The sequence below is a fragment of the Rhizophagus irregularis genome, chromosome 10 (genome assembly GCF_026210795.1).
Source record: "Rhizophagus irregularis chromosome 10, complete sequence".
Taxonomy (NCBI): Eukaryota; Fungi; Glomeromycota; class Glomeromycetes; order Glomerales; family Glomeraceae; genus Rhizophagus; species Rhizophagus irregularis.
In genome coordinates, this window is record NC_089438.1 from 411,382 (window position 1) to 431,261 (window position 19,880).

A 19,880-nucleotide genomic window follows, 5' to 3' on the forward strand; every position below is an offset into this window, starting at 1 on the left:
TAACGTTACACAAATGTCCAAATAAGGAAGTTAGTGTTACCAAATTTCCTTTTTTGGACGTTTTGTGTAACGTAGATCTATCCTATAAAAGGAAAATTTCCTTATAAGGCGATTTTAAAAGTTCAAAATTTCAAAATTTCGAAATTTCAAAAAAAAATTACCATAAAAGGGAATTTTTTTAAGATTTTTGAAATTTTGAAATTTCGAAATTTTGAATTTGAAAATCACCTTTTAAGGAAATTTTCCTTTTATGTAAGGGATCTACGTTGCACAATATTTAATTTATAGTGCCAGCCAGAATTATAATCTCCTTATACGGAAATTTTGTTTAAAAATATTTTTTTAACAAATCTGGTGGCTAAACTATTTACCCGAATTCCGAAATCATGTAATTGTAATTCTGGCCGGAATTATAATTGATTTTATTAATTTTACAATTACTTGTGATCAATTTTTCAAAAAAGGAAATATTTAATTTCTACCAAAAATTGGAGTAATCCTGGGCGGATTTAAGAAAATTATTAATGTAACGTTACACAAATTTCCAAAAAAGGAAATTTTACTTCTCGCAAAAATTGGAAATTTGGTTTCACAAATACTCCAAAAAAGGAAATTTATATGGCGATCACTTAATTCCGGCCAGCATTATAGCTTAATTATAGTGTGATAATTTTTTTAATATTCTTTTTAATATTCTTTTATATTCTTTAATTTTTATTTAATTTATTAGTAGTATTACTACAAAATTTTTTTTTTCATGATTTTTTGGCTAACATTATGAACCATATGATAAATAAGATCATAATAAATAGATTTTAATTACTGAAAGTGACAAATTAATGACAAGAATTAATACGATTATAAAGAAAAGAGCTGGGCTAGCTAGGACAACTCCCAATTTTATAATTTATGAAAAAGATATCTTAGGAGTTAAACATATTTATGACCTACAGATGGAAATGTTATGTAAGAATTTGTTATATCAAGCGAACGGGAATAACAAATTAAAAATTTTATTTAAAATTAAAATGATCCAAGAACAGAAAAAGTTATGGACCTCGAGATGTCCTGGTGAATTAGAAATAACGAATTATAGGAAAAACAACTGGATCATATCGGCATTAAAAGCATTAAATAACGAAAAAATAAAAATTTGTAATCATGAAATAAAAGATTTTAAAGATAATCACAGAATAAAAGGAGGGAACATAGATTTAATAGAATTAATCGAAGAAAAAGAATTTGCGACAAGTGCACAATCAAGGAAATCGAAAAATATAATGTTTTTAGAAGATTTATTGGAGGCGGACGGCATTACTTTATTAAAGTGGAAGCACTTATGTAAGGAACAAGGATTGAACATGAAAGGTAAAATACCGAAATGGTTCAAAAATTTAGAACACAAATTATTAGCAGATGAAAGTGGACAAGTAAGAAAAATAAAAAATGAATTTATAGGACAATCACAAAAAGAAAATATTCACGTCAATTTGTTTGATGAAAACGAAAAACAAGATAAAAGTAGCATTATAACTTGGAACGACAAAGGTGAATTTCCGATATTTAGTATAGATAGAAAAAAATCGCAGAGCAAAAAATATAAAAGAATAGGTATACATTTAATACTAGTCGGAGACCATTATGACCTACACAATTCACCTCGATTAGAAGAATGCAAAGGATGCTACAGAAATATTAGTAAGAAAAAGGGGAACAATGAATGTCTAATATATATAGAAAATGAAATAAGTAGGAAAATAGACAGAAGAAAAGAAGAAAATGATATTAAACCATACGAAACTCTAAATAACATAATTAAGAAAAATGAGTGGTTACGATCCTACACAATAGAAGAAAAAAGAGATGAGTTATATAATAAAAAGATAGAATTAATAGATAAGATAATAAAAACGAACGAAGAAAATTTCACAAAACTAATTAAAAATAGTATTTTCGAAGAAAATCAATTAAACTTGGAAACAAAACAGAGATTTTGCATATTAATAGACATTAAAAAAAAGAAATGGGATATAAATGTTGAAGGTAAACGAATTTATAGTTATAACGTAATTTGGAAAATCTTTGTATTAGATACCAAAGGAAATACAAATGAAGAATTGATATTTTTAGCGAACCATGAGTGTAATAACGAAAACGAATTTAAACTTATTTTACGAAGTATAATAGTGGGAATTTTGCTAATTAGTGAGAATAGCGAAGTAATTTTAGGAATTAATGAGAAAGTTAACAGATTAATATTTGAATTTATTAACAATTTCAGCAATAGGAAAAAGATAGATAGTGAATTTTATCTTGAACTTTTATTTTTAGAAGAATTTTTAGAAATGAATAATATCGAATTAATAGAAGAAAATGAAAAAATATATAGAATCATAAAAGAAAAAAGAAAAGAGATGCAAGAAATGCTAAAAAATAAGAATATAATTAATACGATAAAATATAATTTTGAATTAATAGATGAAGGTTTGACAACGAACGAATACAATTTAATTTGGAATAATAGATTAATAACAGGAGGATTTCGTTCTTGGAGAAAATCAGTAACGAATGCAATGTGGAAAAATGAAATTTTGAATAGTGAAAAACTAGAAGATTTATTCATGTACAATTATAGAAAAGAATTTGATTGGATTACAAGTCTAGAATTTATCAGTAACAGAGTAGAATTTTCACAAAGACAATGCGGTGCCAAAGATACGATCGATCGATCATATAGAATTAAAAATTTGCTCAAAGAACAACCCACATATAAAATTTTATACAAAAGAAATACTAATAAAATAGATACAGATAAATGTATAAGATGTGGGAAAAAAGAACAAGAAGATTGGGAACATATATGGACATGTGAAGATAATGAATTCTCAATCGATGAAATTATACGAGAATCACCATATAAATTTGAGAAAATTCTTTTAGAATCCAACCAAAGCGAAGAATTAGATATATTAAGAAACTATAATTGTGAATTTATTAACATAATTGAAAGCCCATCAAATATTTTACTAGGGAAAGGTAGAAAATGGGAAGTGATCAGAGGAATATATAACAATAAATTTAATGATTTATCAAAAGAGAAGAAAGTTAAAGACCTGATTAAAAAGCTCTGGATTTTTACATACGAAGAAATAAAGAAACGTATATGGATTCCGAGATGCGAAGAAATAAAAAGATTGGAAGACAAAGCTCAAATAAAAAAATCAGATTTAAGGAGGAAAAGAGACGGAAAAGAAATTCTGACGGAAGAATTTCGAGATATACAATTAGATAAAATTAAAAAACAAAAAACAACAGAAAAATTAGAAGAAAAAAACGAAAAAAATAAAATTAAAAAAACAAATTAGTATAGTAACGTTAGATAAAATGAAAGGATCAATTACAGATGGAAATAATATAGCTAGATCTTGGGATACAACTATTAAGATAGCGAATAGTTAAATTTAGTTTTAGCATAGATAGATTTAGTTATAGTTTGATAAATACTTAGTTATAGGGTTTGATGAATATCAGGCTCTAGGTGTTTAATTTTAATTATGTATCTTATGATTAAATATAATTAATAAAACGCGTTACTATTTAAAAAAAAAAAAAAAAAAAGATTTTAATTACTGAAAAAATTCTGTTTTTAGAATACTTATAAAAATGGAAATGTGAAGAGTATTTAAAGTATTTATTATATAAGGTGATAAATTTTTGCTATGATTATATAAGAAAAATTTTGTAATAATACTAAAAAAGCTATTTATTACAGACATTATACTTTCTATTTTTTATTTTCAATAATTAATCTGTTATTATTTATTATTAGCTAGTGGTAATGTTGTAGGCTAAATTTTAACAATTGTTTAAACTGCTAAATTTTATTTTAGATAATTTTACCTAAAATGCAAATTAATAAAATTTTTTTTTTTAATAAATTTTTTATATTTTTTCCAATAAGTCTCTCCAATATTTGCCTTTAATATCCTTTTTATATTATTTTATTATAAGTAAATTTATTCATTACATATATAATGCATTACACTTTCCTTTTTGAAAAATGTCTAAAGTAGAAGTAAATTATATAATTTCAAAAAAAAATTTTTTTCTAAATAAAATTTTCACCATATATATAAAATAATACAATCTTTTAAACATATACAATATATTAAATGTACTATTTTAATCTGCTCTATAAGTTTACTTAAAATACAAAATGAGGTTTTAAATGCCATTTTCTTGTTTTTCTATTTTTGGATATAATTAGCAAAATCTTCGTTTAAATATAAAGTTAAAAATAGTATTTAAAAACTATTTTTTTTCTTTAAGTAAACTTATAAAACAGATTAAGATATGCTTATTTTATGATTTCAAATTTATATTAATTTTAATTTATAAAAAAAAGAATATTTATTAAAACAATTTATTAAAAAGAATATTATATAAGTTTTATCATATATTGCTTTTTCTTTATTAAAAATATTAATATATTGCTTAAATACAGATATTGGAAAATGCTAGCCATTAGTAAAATTGAAAATCATTTTGTATAATTGAAAATAATTTGACAAAAAAAACAAAAAAAAATTAAAAAGTTTATTAAGAAAAAAGTTAAAAAGTTTTTTAAGAAAAATTAAAAGATAAAATATAATAATTATAAAAAAATTTATTAAAAAGAATATTAAATAAGTTCATTATATATTGTATATATTGTTTTCTTTTTATTAAAAACATATTTAATATATTACTTAAATACAAATATTAAGCCATTAGTAAAATTAATAATTATTTTGTATAATTAAAAATTTGTTAAAAAAAAAAATTAAAATGTTTATTAAAAAAATTAAAAAGCTTATTAAAAAAAAATTAAAATGTTTATTAAGAAAAATTAAAAAGTTTATAAAAAAAGTTTATTATAATTTATTAAAAAAAATATAAAAATTATTTAAAAAAAATATTATATAAGTTTTATTATATATTGCTTTCTTTTCATTAAAAACATTAATATATCGCTTAAATACAGATATTGGAAAATGCTAGCTATTAGTAAAATTGATAATTATTTTGTATACAGTCAACCCTTGATATAGTGAATTTTTCAGACAACTATAATAAATTTCCCCTTGTTATAATGAATTAACCAATTAAATTTCTTAAAATCTTCACTATAACTATATAGTGAAGTTGAGGTCTGGAATCTAGGGTTCGTTATAACAAGGGTTGATTGTAATTGAAAATTTGATAAAAAAAAAAAAATTAAAATGTTCATTAAGAAAAATTAAAAAGTTTATAAAAAAAGTTTATTGTAATTTATTAAAAATTATTTAAAAAGAATATTAATCATATATTGCTTTCTCACTATTAAAAATATTAATATATCATTTAAATACAAATATTGGAAAATGCTAGTCATTAGTAAAATTGATAATCATTTTGTATAATTGAAAATAATTTGACAAAAAAAACAAAAAAAAATTAAAAAGTTTATTAAGAAAAAAGTTAAAAAGTTTTTTAAGAAAAATTAAAAAATAAAAATATAAAAATTATAAAAAAATTTATTAAAAAGAATATTAAATAAATTCATTATATATTGTTTTCTTTTCATTAAAAACATATTTAATACATCACTTAAATATAAATATTTATTTTGTATAATTGAAAATTTGATAAAAAAACAAAAAAAAATAAAAATTATTAAAAATTTTATTAATATAAATTTTATCATATATTGCTTTTTCTTCATTAAAAATATGTATTATTCAAATACAAATATTAGAAGATACCAGCCATTGGTAAAATTGATAATTATTTTGCATAATTAAAAAATTAATATAATGCTAATAATAATAATAATAATTATTATTATTATTAAAAAAAATTAAAAAGTTAAAGTTTATTAAAAGTTTATTATTTTGATGATTGCATTCTATTGGATGGATATAGCTTATGATAATTTGTTTATATGGTATATGAACTTAATATTAATAAAGTATATATAGATCATTAAAAAAAAAATTAAAAGTTTATTAAAAAAAATTAAATTTTTTTAATTAATAAAGAATATAAAAAATTTATAATGCTGGCCGGAATTAAGTGATCGCCATGTAAATTTCCTTTTTTGGAGTATTTGTGAAACCAAATTTCCAATTTTTTGCGAGAAGCAAAATTTCCTTTTTTGGAAATTTGTGTAACGTTACATTAATATTTTTCTTAAATCCGGCCAGGATTACTCCAATTTTTGGTAAAAATAAATATTAACACATGATTTCGGAATTCGGGTAAATAGTTTAGCCACCAGATTTGTTAAAAAAATATTTTTAAACAAAATTTCTGTATAAGGAGATTATAATTCTGGCTGGCACTATAAATTAAATATTGTGCGACGTAGATCCCTTACATAAAAGGAAAATTTCCTTAAAAGGCGATTTTCAAATTCAAAATTTCGAAATTTCGAAATTTCAAAAATCTTAAAAAAAATTTCCTTTTATGGTAATTTTTTTTTGAAATTTCGAAATTTTGAAATTTTGAACTTTTAAAATCGCCTTATAAGGAAATTTTCCTTTTATAGGATAGATCTACGTTACACAAAACGTCCAAAAAAGGAAATTTGGTAATACAAACTTCTTTATTTGGACATTTGTGTAACGTTACATTGCCATAAAAGGAGATTTTCCTTATAAGGAGAATCTCCTTATAAGGAGATTTTAAAATTCAAAAATTCGAAAAATCAATTTTTCGAAATTTTGGCACTTTTCATCCAAACGGTACACCGTAGGTAATCTACAATATTGATATTATTCGTCTATTCAATTTGTTTATTCCCAAAATAAAAATTTCATGTCTTCAAGGTATTACTTTAACTGAACTATTCAAGGTGCTATATAATGCATCATAAGTGCGGGTCTGAGACTCTCTCATTACAATCATAGTAGATAATAGTAGCGGGTTTAAAGCTTTAAATTTGTAACAGCATCATATTTCAACCTAAGTCAAGCAAAAGTCATTAGATATTATTTACATTACTGTATTTACATATAGCTATCTAAAATGGTTTTCATCATCCAAACCTATCAAATTAAATTTATATTAAAATTTTTTATTATTTATTATATGAAAAGAATGATAATTATTACAATAAAACAAATTACATTTATTTTCCAAACTCTTATAAATTGACCAACAAAAAATGTCCTTTTCACATTTATGAAGAATTATTTCATTTTTTTTAATAGTTATCCAAAAATTATAAATAACAGATTCAAGCAATAATAGAATCATTATCTATTATTTGAAGTTTACGTGAAATATCCAAATTACATGTTTATACAATTACGAAAATAATATCGATGAGATCAATTATTTCAACAAACAATTTTTAGTTAATTTAATCTTATTGAAGTATTAGAAATGTGACTTAAATTATTTTTAGAAATGATTCTGTATTTATATGAAATTTTTATGATTTTATTTTAATTTCATATATAATTTCATTGAGAATTCAGCTGCTTGAATGATCGGCATTCCAGGAATTATTGGCTGAAATTATTTTTCTTTTATGCTGATCAAATTTCGTAACAAGTATTTTATTGATTAACTATATATAGAATTTTTAAATTTTTAAATCAAATTTGTTGTGTTACATATGCTGCATAAGGGGCTTATTTGAATAAAATTTATCCGAACTCCGCAAATTTTATTTTTAAAAAATTTTTTTACGTTCGTTATACTATATGTTAACGTTATCCTTGAATTTAATAAATAAATTGTAATCTATATATATATAATGGAAGTATCAAAAATGAATCCTAAAGAAAATAAAAGAAATTTATGGAACGATGTAAATTATAATGAGTATCAGGTAAAACATTTCATTTATTATTAATAATTTGATATTATTAAATTTTTAGTAATTTTAATAATTTTTTTTATCATTTATTTTAAAAGCGACATGTTACAATTTCTGCTATTAGTTCATCTACTGAATCAACAAAAGAAGTAGATAATAAAATAGTTTATATGGAAGATTTAGAAAAAAGAAAACAAGTATATGGAATATGTGGAGAATGTAATGAACCTGGCACAGGACAATATTGGTGTCAACCTTGTAATGCTAAAAGATTTAAGGATAACTTTAAAAATTGGACTAGTGGAAATAAATATATTGATGAATTTATACAACAATCACAACTTAATGCTGTACATTATTCAAGATATCTCGAATGGATACCCTTTGAAAATTTTAAAGATATTACTTATATTACCAAAGGTGGATTTGGTAAAATTTATTCGGCTGAATGGCCTGAAGGATATATTTATTTTTGGGATATTAAAAATCAAAACTGGAAGAAGTGTGGCAGTAAAGTTGCATTAAAAAGTTTGGATAATTCTTCTTGTATAAGTACAGAATTTTTAAATGAGGTAATAATTAAAATAATAAAATAATTTATTACATAAATTTTGTTTATGAATTTTAAAATTTTCTTCCTTCAATATTTTTATTAGATTAGATCTCATCTTCAGATTTATGTTTGGGATGTTATTCCATGTTTTGGAATAACTCAAGATCCAGATACCAAAAATTATATGATGGTTTTAATGTATTGTGAATATGGAAATTTGAGAAATTACTTTCTAAATAAAGAATCAGATTATTATTTAAAAATTGAGAATTTAAAGGGAATTGCCAGTGGACTTCTAGATATCCATAATGCTGGAAAAGTTCATAAAGACCTTCATTCAGGGAATATATTATTTAATTATATTCCATATATAAGTGATTTAGGAATGTGTCAACCAGCAAATAATGAAGAACAATCAGCTAAAAAAGAAGGAGTTTATGGAGTATTACCTTATATGGCACCAGAAGTTTTACGTGGATATCAATATACCAAAGCATCTGATATTTATTCATTTGGAATAATTATGAATGAATATATATCTGAAGAAACTCCTTATAACAATATTCCTCATAATTCTGCTTTAACTATTAAAATATGTAAAGGACTTAGACCAAATATTTTTAAATATACACCGAAATTACTTGCAGATTTGATTACTAAATGTTGGGATGCTAAAGCAGAAAATAGACCAACTGCTGAGGAATTGTATCAAACATTAAGTAAATTGCATAGCCACAAATATGATATTAGTTCTCAAGCAAATGAATATGATGATAAAATCAAATTAAACAGAACAAGTGAAAAAAGATCTAAAAACATTCAAACACATCCACAAGCAATCTATACTAGTAGACTTTTAAATTTCAAAAATCTTCCAGAACCAGTAAATTCAGGTAATTTAATTTAAACTTTATTTGGTAACCAAAAAAAATGTTTACATTACTAATAAACTTTATTTTTGAATAGACGTTGCTAAAACAGCATTACGTAAGTAATTATTTCTATTGACAATCAATATAATTAATAAATCTTTATATTGTTCTAATAATATATTAATTAATTTATAGATTCAGAATGTTTAGATTGTCAATTAGACGAATTAGGTAAGATATTTATTCTGTAGTTCTTTATTTTGCTAATATTTATTAATTTGCTTATTTTGTAGATCTTGATGAAATTAATCAAGATGAAGAAAATAATACTGAATGATTTTTTTTATGAGAATCAAAGAATTTAGTTTAATTAGCATTATATTATTAAATTATTTCTTTTATACTAACTATATTTATTGTAATAGTATTTTGGTTAATAAAAATAAATTATAAATTGGTTAATTATTGACTGTTCATCTACTATGTAAATTAATGTAATCTTTAAACTATCAAACTATCAGAATATTAATAGTAACTTTATTTTTGACGTAAAAGATTTAATATACAAATTCTCACTTATTGAATAAATTTATTATTATTTTTTTTACTTGATTATGTATAAACGATAATTTTGAGCACAAAATATAAAATGAATATAAGATGAAATCTAATAAGTGATAATATATTGATTGTTTTATGTTCATTATCTTCATTAAAGATATATTATTAACATTTTCGCAATTTGAATGAATATGAACTATTTATGAACTGGTTGCACAGATCAAACACACTGAACATAACAAAAATTAAAGAAAATATGTCAACATTTCTGCTGAAAATAATAATTATGAAATTTCAAATTACTTTTTTATAACTATTTTTTTTTAAAAAAAAAAAATACATTTTTCTGGTTCTTATAGACCGAAATTTTTAAAAATATGATGGAAACACACGATTTACCTTCTTTTTTTTTCAAACCGAAAGAAAATTGATTTTTTATTTTCATTTTTTTTTCAAACTAAGAAAAAAGATAATTTTAATCGGTTTCAAAATATTTTATTTTTCAGTTTTTTAAAGCCAAATCATTTTTTTATTATTATTATTCATTTTTTTTTATTTAACTTCCTCAATTTTTTTTATTTATTATTATTCAATTTTCACTGTATTTATTTATTTATATAAATTAACACTGATAATCTAATACTGATCGTTAAACTTATTTAAACTACATTAATCCTGTTGCAACGAAACAAGTTACAGCTAGTTCTTTGATTGCTATTTTTGTTTGTTAGTAAAAACCTAAAAGTTGGCAAATGATTTTTCGGTGATGAGCGCACAAACTGATTGACACATATTTTCTAATGTACCGGCAGTACAGATACAGTACTTTAAGCAAAAATTTATTGTTAAAATTTTCGATAAATAATTTCAGACTATAATAAATATATACTCATATAATATAATCATTTTAAGATTTAATGATGAATTGATTTTAAATTCTTACTATTTTGCTTTAAAAATATCATATATTTAAATAATTCAGAATTATCTTTGTCAATTAAATTATTTGCATTAGAAAACAATTTCTCATTAATAGTTGAAGTTGTATAAACAGACAAATACTTCATAGCAAGATCGCATAAAATAGGAAATTTATCTTTTCTTTCTTTCCACCATATAAAGGGATTGCATTCCAAATCAATTTCTTCTAAATTTAAGTATTCAGTAACCTCATTAACATGTATGGGAAAAGCTGGTTTCTTCAAACTAGCTAAGATTGAACTTGTTTTCTGTTGGCTTTGCTTAATATCCACATTTTTATCAGGTTCAATTTCCATTGTTGATCTCATTTCTCTATATTTTTTATACAATAAATCTTCAACTGCATATCTTTTTGAACTGGATACAAAGGATAAATTTTTTATCCTAGGATCTAAAATACTAAAAAAAATGAAATTTGGGTCCAAAATATCTTTCCAATAATGATCTATAGCAGCAGAAAGATTAAGCTTTATTCTATCAATAAGTCCAGTACAATCTACAAGTTCATTAATTTGAATTCTTCTGTTACGATCTGTTACTTCATCTTCAAAATTAATTTCCATATTATTCCCACTTTCAGAACAAAATTTATTTTTGATTTCAAGTAATACAGGATTAATTAAAGAATAGGTGTTGTTTCCTTTCAAAAGTTCAGTAATTTCTAAAAATGGGTCTAAAATTGATTTAAGATCCCGAATCAAATTCATTTCATTTTGTGTCAACCTGATTTTTTCAAACGTTCTATAATCTTTTATAGCAAAACAATCAGAAGAATATTGTGATGGAAAATTCATAATAGTATGTAAAAGTTCTGCAGGATTCTGTGATATATATAATTATCAATACACGTTTTTAAAAAAAAATTTTAAAAAATACTTTGATATACTTACAATATTTTCTTCTTCTTCTTCAAGAAACTCGTTTTGTTTCAAACAGTCTACATAACGCTTAACACGTGCAATCAATATTTCAGCTGGTTTTACTGCTCTTTCAATTACTAAATGTAATGTATTCGCAGTACAACCTAACCAGTTTACTTTTCCCATGTCAAGAATTGCTTTCTTAACGTTACTTTTGTTATTTGTTGTAATAGTAAATATCAAATCACGAATTTTCTATCTGGTCAACACATCTTTAAGAGCATCCAATATATGTTCTGAAGTGTAAGGATATCTAACACAAGCTAATGTTGCTTCACGTAATTCAAATTTTTTATCCAAAAATGAGCAAGTTATACCCATGATTTTTAGCCTTCCAAAGATCCACTGCCAAAGAAATAGAAGTTGCTTCATTCTTGATAAATTGTTGAAGTTGAGAAAATGAAGTGTCATAGGATGTATAAATAATTGAGCTTATATTTTCCTGACGTGGCATATTAAAAGTAGGATCAAATTTATAAAATAATTGACGGAATTTTGAACTCGCAATAACATTTATAGATTGGGAATCTTCTATTATCCAATCAGCAAATAATTTCCATAATTCTTCTTGGTTGTCTTCAGGGCGTTTATCTGCACCTGATATCTGCCGTTTTTTGAAAGTTTTTGGATATGAAAGATCTGATGATCATTAATTATAAATTATAGATCGGTAGATAAATTCTTAAAATAACACTTTTTTTTTAATTAATTATAAGAATAAACAAACCTTTGTGATGTTATGATAGTTTATTAAATGATTTATTGCATCTTTAATTGGCTCATCACGCATGATGTAAGTTTTACCACACGGAGAATCAGAATCTTCTATTACTTTACAAACCATTACTTTACAGAGTATACCATTTATTTCCTTGGTTTCTTCCTTCCAATATTTCCAAATCCATTTAGCAGCATTATTGTATGCATTCGCTACATTGTATGGTGTTTCAAGCTGTTCTTTTTGCTGTTCTTCAATAATACTTGAATTATCACCTTATTCGGAAAAAGACATTAAAAAATAAAAAACATTATATAAATCATTAAAAATAAACGAGATTTTCAAAACTTTTAATTAAAGGTCATATAATCACCCATAGCATATTTACGAGTCCATTCCCTGACAGTAGCTTCATAACGAGCACGATCATTCTTGTATAGATTTGATATTTCGAGTGAACCACAATCTAAGTCCATTATTAAATTATTTGAGTTGAATATAAAATGTGGAGATGACGACATTATATAATATACCTGGATTTGGATCGGTCAAGAATGAACAAATCGACAAGAGTACTTGATAAAATAAAAGATTTGATTAAGATTAATGTTTATTAGAATGTGATCCAATTTTTTTTAAAATTACATTTTGAGATAGAAAGTCCTGGCGACCAATGTTGTCTTAAAATATCCAAGTCTATATTTCCATTACTATCGATATTTGGATGATAGATTTTTGTTGTAAACATAATCTAGTAATATAAATGAGTAAGTATATAATTGAAATTTACGATACTGTATATATGACAATCATACCCTTGGTGGTTTAAATGGATAATCTGTTGGAATTTGAATATCAAGGAAAAATACACCACCTTCATATGGAGAATCAAGCTAATAAATTTTAATATCAAAGAAAAATAGTTGAATTAAATTAGCCATATATCTCTACGCATTTGTAATACGACAAAAAAAAAATACATACAGGACCCATAATTGTTGCTTTCCAATGTAAAAGATCATCTCCAACAGGACCGGCACTAATAAGTGGAAGTGGATCTCTTATCATATTGTGCAATTGCTAACAAAATATACATAGTAAATAAAAGGAGAATAAATTAATTAGTATCTTATCCAAAAAACGTAGTCGAGAATAAAAAAACTCATATAAAGTAAAATTGTAAATAAAATAATAATATACTTTATTAATGGATTTAAGTGCCATTTTGCTCGTTAGAATAAGTGATAAAATACCGAGAAGTTTGTCTCTTTTAAACACGTAAATGCTTTAATTTATTAACTCATTACCGTGAGAATTTTTGAATCTTAAAATGGGAATTTCATTATGTACTTGTGATGATCCATCAAAATAGGAAACAATGAATCATTATCATGAGAATTTTAACTTTTATAGCAAGTATCATTTTTGTACTGCTTTATTTATTTTAGTTGTTTCCAAAATATTAAATCTTTTACGCCTAGGATTGCTGAATTGCACAAATGTGTTTGTTTATGAACTACCTCAAAATGCAATTTTTCCATATATATGATCATTACTATATTGTAACATTATTTGTTAGAAACTGATTCAATGACTTGAAAATATTACTAGTTAATATGTATATACTGTATAAATTAGCTTGAATCAATCAAAAAGTGAAAATGAAAGTTGAAGAATAGAATGACTTTATTCTTGACGACTTTTGGAGAATTTTTAAATTTTTTGAAATTTTTTAAAAAATTTGATACTTTTATTAAATTATGAAATATGAAGTTATGGTTAATATTGACTTTAGATGATATTATTATTCCATTTCATGTTTAATAAATTGAGGGAGAATGTCATGTGATAATCACGTCATTCGATTTTTGGAACGGCAGAAATATTTATTTTTTTTTAATCTAAAATAGCTTTTATTTCTCGTGTAATGTACAGTACAAAAGGTAAAAATTTTTTTCTATCTTTGACCAATTAACATTAATATGGAATATTTTAAACTATGCTTTTTTTCATTAAAATCTTTTTACATGCGCAGATTGTGCAGTTAGTAGTAGTTAATTTCAAATTCTCAAATTAGGTAATTTTTATTTCATAATTCTAATTTTTTTTTTTAAGTTAAAGAACTAAATAAAAAATTTTTTGTTTAAAAAAGGTTTATTATTACGGCAGGATAGTTTGACAGTGAATTTATTTAATATTTTTATGAGATATTAATACATAATATTTAATTGTCGGTTGATTAGATCATTCTAGTATCATGCTGATCCTGATATTTTTTTGTTAATGGCTAAATATCAAATATATTTACATTTATATGGGCTATATATTAATCATTATTTTAATAAGTTTTTAGAATCAAAACATCAGTACAGGCCTCTTTATTCATATATTATTTATTAAATTATCATCCATCTGACGCGATGTTTCAAATAAAGTTATTTGTGACGCTGTAACTAAAATTATATGTGATCTATAATAAAATGAGAAGCTATAAAGCGAGATTGTTAAGATATAAAACGAAAATAAAATAATATACATCCTAACTGCTGTACGATACTGACTGTAATAATTTGAAAATTCATACAATAATTATAAGAATTTAATATTTTCACTATTTTCTTATTAGTTAATATAGGAAAAAATTCCTATAGATTTATTTAAAATAACAGGATGAAATGTTTAAGCTAAAATACAATCTTCGTTCATTTTTTAATTATTTTTTTTCTAACAAACGAAATTGCGCTTAAAAGAATTAGCAAAATGTGGACATTGACCAAATGGATTTTGTATAAAATACTAATGGACAATGTCATTTTTATATTTCAGGTTTACAAAGATTTTGCTCACAATTTATTTCATTATCGTAAATTAATTACAAGCAATTAACTATATTAAATTCTTTTAATTATGAACTACTGTATATTGTACTGAATATAATTACAAAATCCATGTGTTAATTTTATATGGCACTATAATAATATATATCATAGGAAAAAATCATATTGTAGCGAAATTTATAGTTGAATATATTTAAATTTTATTTTTTAACCAATATACTCCTAATTGTGTAACCAAATATAAATCTAATTTGATTTCCCCTTTTTTTTCAATCGCTACTGATAAAATTTTCTTTTTAAGTTTATTTTTCAAAATTTTCTCATGATTTTATAGACCTTTTAAAACAAACTATACACTTGCAAAGTCATAAACGTGATATCTACCCGGTAAGAGTTGGTTTTCGAGTTATAAGTTTCAGAAATTTCCTTTAATTTCTTTTTATGCAAAATTTGTCTTGAAAGTTATACTTTTAAATAAAAATTTTACTTTTTTTATTGAATTATATAGAGCTAAACAAGTGCTAATTGACAAATTTTTTATTTACACTTTAATAGATTTAAGTTTTATTGAATAAACTAAACATTTCATATAATTTATACTTTTAATAATATTATGTATATTTTATTGGTTATAACTATAGTCATATTAGACCGAGATAATCTTAAAGTATTAGTACAAGTTTTGTTTGTTCTTTTGGATATTAAAATTATTTAAATTAAGTCACAGGAAATGATCTAGATAATATATTCTAAAATTATACTTTTCTTTCGTTCAAAATTAATCACGTGATATGAAAACGATTACCTGATGAAAATTAGGGTCGCACTAAATTAAAAACAGATGATGATATTACCAGTTAAAATAATTTCTCTGATACTTCATTAAATATTATTTTAAATAAATTAATATATATATATAAAGTATTGATAAAATATTAAAGAATAACCGATTCATCTAAATCAAAATCTTCTGAAACTATAAATAAATTAATATTAATATTAATAAAATATTAACTTATTAATTAATAAATTACAAATAAATATAATTACTTACATATTATTGATTGAATAATATCTATTAAAAAACAGAGTTATTAGTAATGCAACCCTTTTTTTGCTATCAAAGTAAATTAAATTAAATTACCTGAATTTACTGGTTCTGGAAGATTTTTGAAATTTAAAAGTCTACTAGTATATATTGCTTGTGGATGTGTTTGAATGTTTTCAGATTTTTTTTCACTTATCCTGTTTAATTTGGTTACATCATCATATTTATTCATTTGAGAATAAATAGCAATATTATCATATCCATAACTAACCCACTTATTTAATGCTTGATATAATTCTTTAGCAGTTGGTCTATTTTCTACTTTAGCATCCCAACATTTAGTAATCAAATCTGCAAGTAATTTTGGTGTATATTTAAAAATATTTGGTCTAAGTCCTTTGCATATTTTAATAGCTAAAGCATGATTATGAGGAATATTGTTATAAGGAATTTCTTCAGATATATATTCATTGATCATTATTCCAAATGAATAAATATCAGATGCTTTTGTATAATGATATCCACGTAAAAGTTCTGGTGCCATATAAGGCAATACTCCATAAATTCCTTCTTTTTTAACTGATTGTTCTTCATTATTTACTGGTTGACACATTCCTAAATCACTTATATTTGGATAACCACCGGAACCATATAATATATTGCCTGAATGAAAGTTTTTATGAACTTTTCCAGCATTATGAATATCTAGAAGTCCACTTGCAATATCTCTTAGTTCATAAATTTTTGAATAATAATTTGTTTCATTATTCAGATAGTAATTCCTCAAATTTCCATCTTCACAATATTCTAATACCATTATATAATCTTTGGTAACCGGATTTTGTGTTATTCCATAACATTGAATAACATCATAAAGATAAATTTGTAGATGAGATTTAATCTAATGAAGGATTATAGGAAAAAGTTTTAATAAATATATAAATATAAATAAGATTAAAGCAAATAAATTACATTACTTATTATAATTACCTCATCTAAAAAATCTGTACTTATATGAGAAGAGTTATTCAAACTTTTTAATGCAACTTTTACATTACTAATCCTTTCCCATTTTTGACCTTCAATATCCCAATAAAGAATAAAACCTTTGGCCCAATTTGCCGAATAAACTTTGCCAAATCCACCTCTGGTTATATAAGTGACATTTTTAATATTTTCAAAAGGTATCCATTCAAGATATTTTTTATGATGCACAGCATTAAGTTGTGATTGTTGTATAAACTCATCAATATCTTCATTTCCACTAGTCCAATTTTTAAAGTTATTTTTTGACCTACCAGCATTACAAGATTGACACCAATATTCTCCTGTTCCAGGTACATTACATTCTCCACATATTCCATACAATCGTTTTCTTTTTTTTAAGTCATTTATACAAACTACTTTTCTAGCTGGCTCTTCCATAGAATCTATGGTAGAAATTGTAACATGTTCCTTTTATAATAGATAATTAAAAAAAATTCTATTATTATATTTAAAAAAATAATACTGTTTTTAATAATGATGAAATGAACTATTTTTTACCTGATAGCTATATTTTGATTCTCCGAATTTCTTCCATAAACTTTTAAGATTTTCTTTAGAATTCATTTTTTTTGATATTTCTGTACGATTTAGGTTTTATATATATGGATGGCAATCTACTTATTAAGTTCGAAATAACAGATAATATTTATACTTTAATATATGAAGCGTAAAAATATAAAAAAAAAAGCGGATAAATTTATTCGCTTGTACAACATGTGTAACATTGAATTAATATTGATCGGCAATAAATGAAATTCTTTTTTGTTCAAGATAGAGTTACAATGTGCCAATCTTCAATATGGTTGCTCAAAAAGAAGTAAAAATCAAATCTTTGCTTCTTTCACGTTGACCAATTTTAATGATTATACGGCGATCATTTTAATAAATTACGTGTCCAAGAATTAACGGGATAAAGATGAATATTTTATAAGTTCTCAAGAACAATCAACATAAAATATACCTTAAAATATTTATATAAAGAATATCTTATCCAGTTATTAAAAATTTTAATCATTTATTAAATAATAAATTTAACAAAATAACTTTTTAATAAATTATCGTTATATATATATAGTGTATTTAAAATATAAATTAGATTAGTAAAAATTTTCATTAAAATAAGCAATGCTCAATGTTTTGACATAAATTACTAAAGTAATAGTACTATTAACGCTCAAAGTTTCGTGGCTTCATAAATTAGTTTTTCGTTATAAACCTTATTTATTTATATACTATTTCTAATATTTATTTGAAAGACAGAAACTCTGGCTCTAACGAATAATTTTAAGTGGGTTTTGAAAGACAAATGCTGAGTTTTTTTTTCCTTACAACGAAGTTAAAAAAAATGATCCTCGTTTTTTTGCCATATACATATGGCGTACCGTACAATTCAAAAACATGTTGTAAAAACAACAAGTCACTTATTGTAAAACAACATGCCACTTGTTATAAAACAACATGTCTCTTGTTGTTTTTCATGTCGATCGTACAATGATTTCCATTATGGAAATCAAATCCTTTTGGATTCCATTTATAGCGTCTTACTGATTATCTGGGGTTTAAAACATATCCCGACTTAAATAACAATTATATTTAACAGTCACTGGTAATGTCTCATGCAGATCATTTTCATATTAAAATTATTTTGTGTAACATTGAGCAAATTATAATTAAATGCTAAATTCCAATATACTATATTTATACAAGTTAAAAAATTAATAGATTATCGTGTGTTCTATCAATTTCTATCCTTATTTTCTGATCTTTAATAACAATTTTTTTTTTTATAATTCACAAAAAACTCCCCTTAAAAACGCACTTTTTTCAAGATTAAAGTTGAAGTATAAAAAAATATGCAGTTTTAAAAGCAAAAATATATGTAATTTTCTAAGCTTGTAATGGAGGTTATTTGGGTAGGTTTTACATAAAATACGAAAAAATAGAAAAATTACATTATTTCTTAATATTATTAAACTTTTGGAGCGTAATTTCTCCATTTTGGTTCTAAGTAAATCGTCTTTGTAAATTAAGTGAATATTGTTCAGAAAGATCAAAACTACCTAAATCTCAAATTTTGTAAGTTTATTAATAATACTGGCGTAACTGCTTTAATTTTTATAATTAAACTAACTTTAAATTTCGTTCAGCAACTTCAGAGCGTAATTTCGGCACTTTTGACCTAAGTAAATCGACTTTGTAAATTAAGTGGAAAATGTTCGGTAAGATCGAAAATACTTGTATTTTAATTTTTATGAATTTTTAGTTAATATCCATAACGTAACTGTCATTATTCGTAACAGTACTAATTTTCGATCTTTAAATTTTTTTGCACCCGATCAACAACTTCAGAGCGTATTTTTGGCACTTTTGATCTAAGTAAATCGTCTTATTAAATTAAGTGAAAATTGTTCAGCATTGTCGAATCTACTCACATCTTAATTATCATGAATTTTTGATTGATGCTTATGGCGTAATTAGTGTTTATATTTTATACACC

The 19,880-nt window shown here is 23.4% G+C and overlaps 3 protein-coding genes across 3 annotated transcripts; 1 reads left to right on the plus strand and 2 right to left on the minus strand.

Moving 5' to 3' along the window:
* Positions 1-2,345: 2,345 nt before the first annotated feature.
* OCT59_001660 (uncharacterized protein) lies at positions 2,346-3,365 on the plus strand (the record flags this gene model as incomplete). The annotated part of the gene is made up of 1 exon (XM_025325372.2): positions 2,346-3,365. One exon carries the CDS (start codon positions 2,346-2,348, stop codon positions 3,363-3,365), a length of 1,020 nt encoding a protein of 339 aa, XP_025181524.2.
* Positions 3,366-11,464: 8,099 nt separating this feature from the next.
* On the minus strand, positions 11,465-13,519 carry OCT59_001661 (uncharacterized protein; the record flags this gene model as incomplete). Its single annotated transcript, XM_025309189.2, has 9 exons — positions 11,465-11,474; positions 11,537-11,634; positions 11,704-11,750; positions 12,595-12,726; positions 12,825-12,917; positions 12,985-13,026; positions 13,097-13,202; positions 13,267-13,344; positions 13,436-13,519. The coding sequence occupies 9 exons, from the start codon at positions 13,517-13,519 to the stop codon at positions 11,465-11,467; spliced, it is 690 nt and encodes a 229-aa protein (XP_025181521.2).
* A 2,704-nt stretch (positions 13,520-16,223) lies between these two features.
* OCT59_001662 (uncharacterized protein) lies at positions 16,224-17,947 on the minus strand (the record flags this gene model as incomplete). Its single annotated transcript, XM_025316011.2, has 6 exons — positions 16,224-16,264; positions 16,343-16,363; positions 16,433-17,237; positions 17,327-17,415; positions 17,635-17,791; positions 17,882-17,947. 6 exons carry the CDS (start codon positions 17,945-17,947, stop codon positions 16,224-16,226), a joined length of 1,179 nt encoding a protein of 392 aa, XP_025181520.2.
* Positions 17,948-19,880: the final 1,933 nt, after the last annotated feature.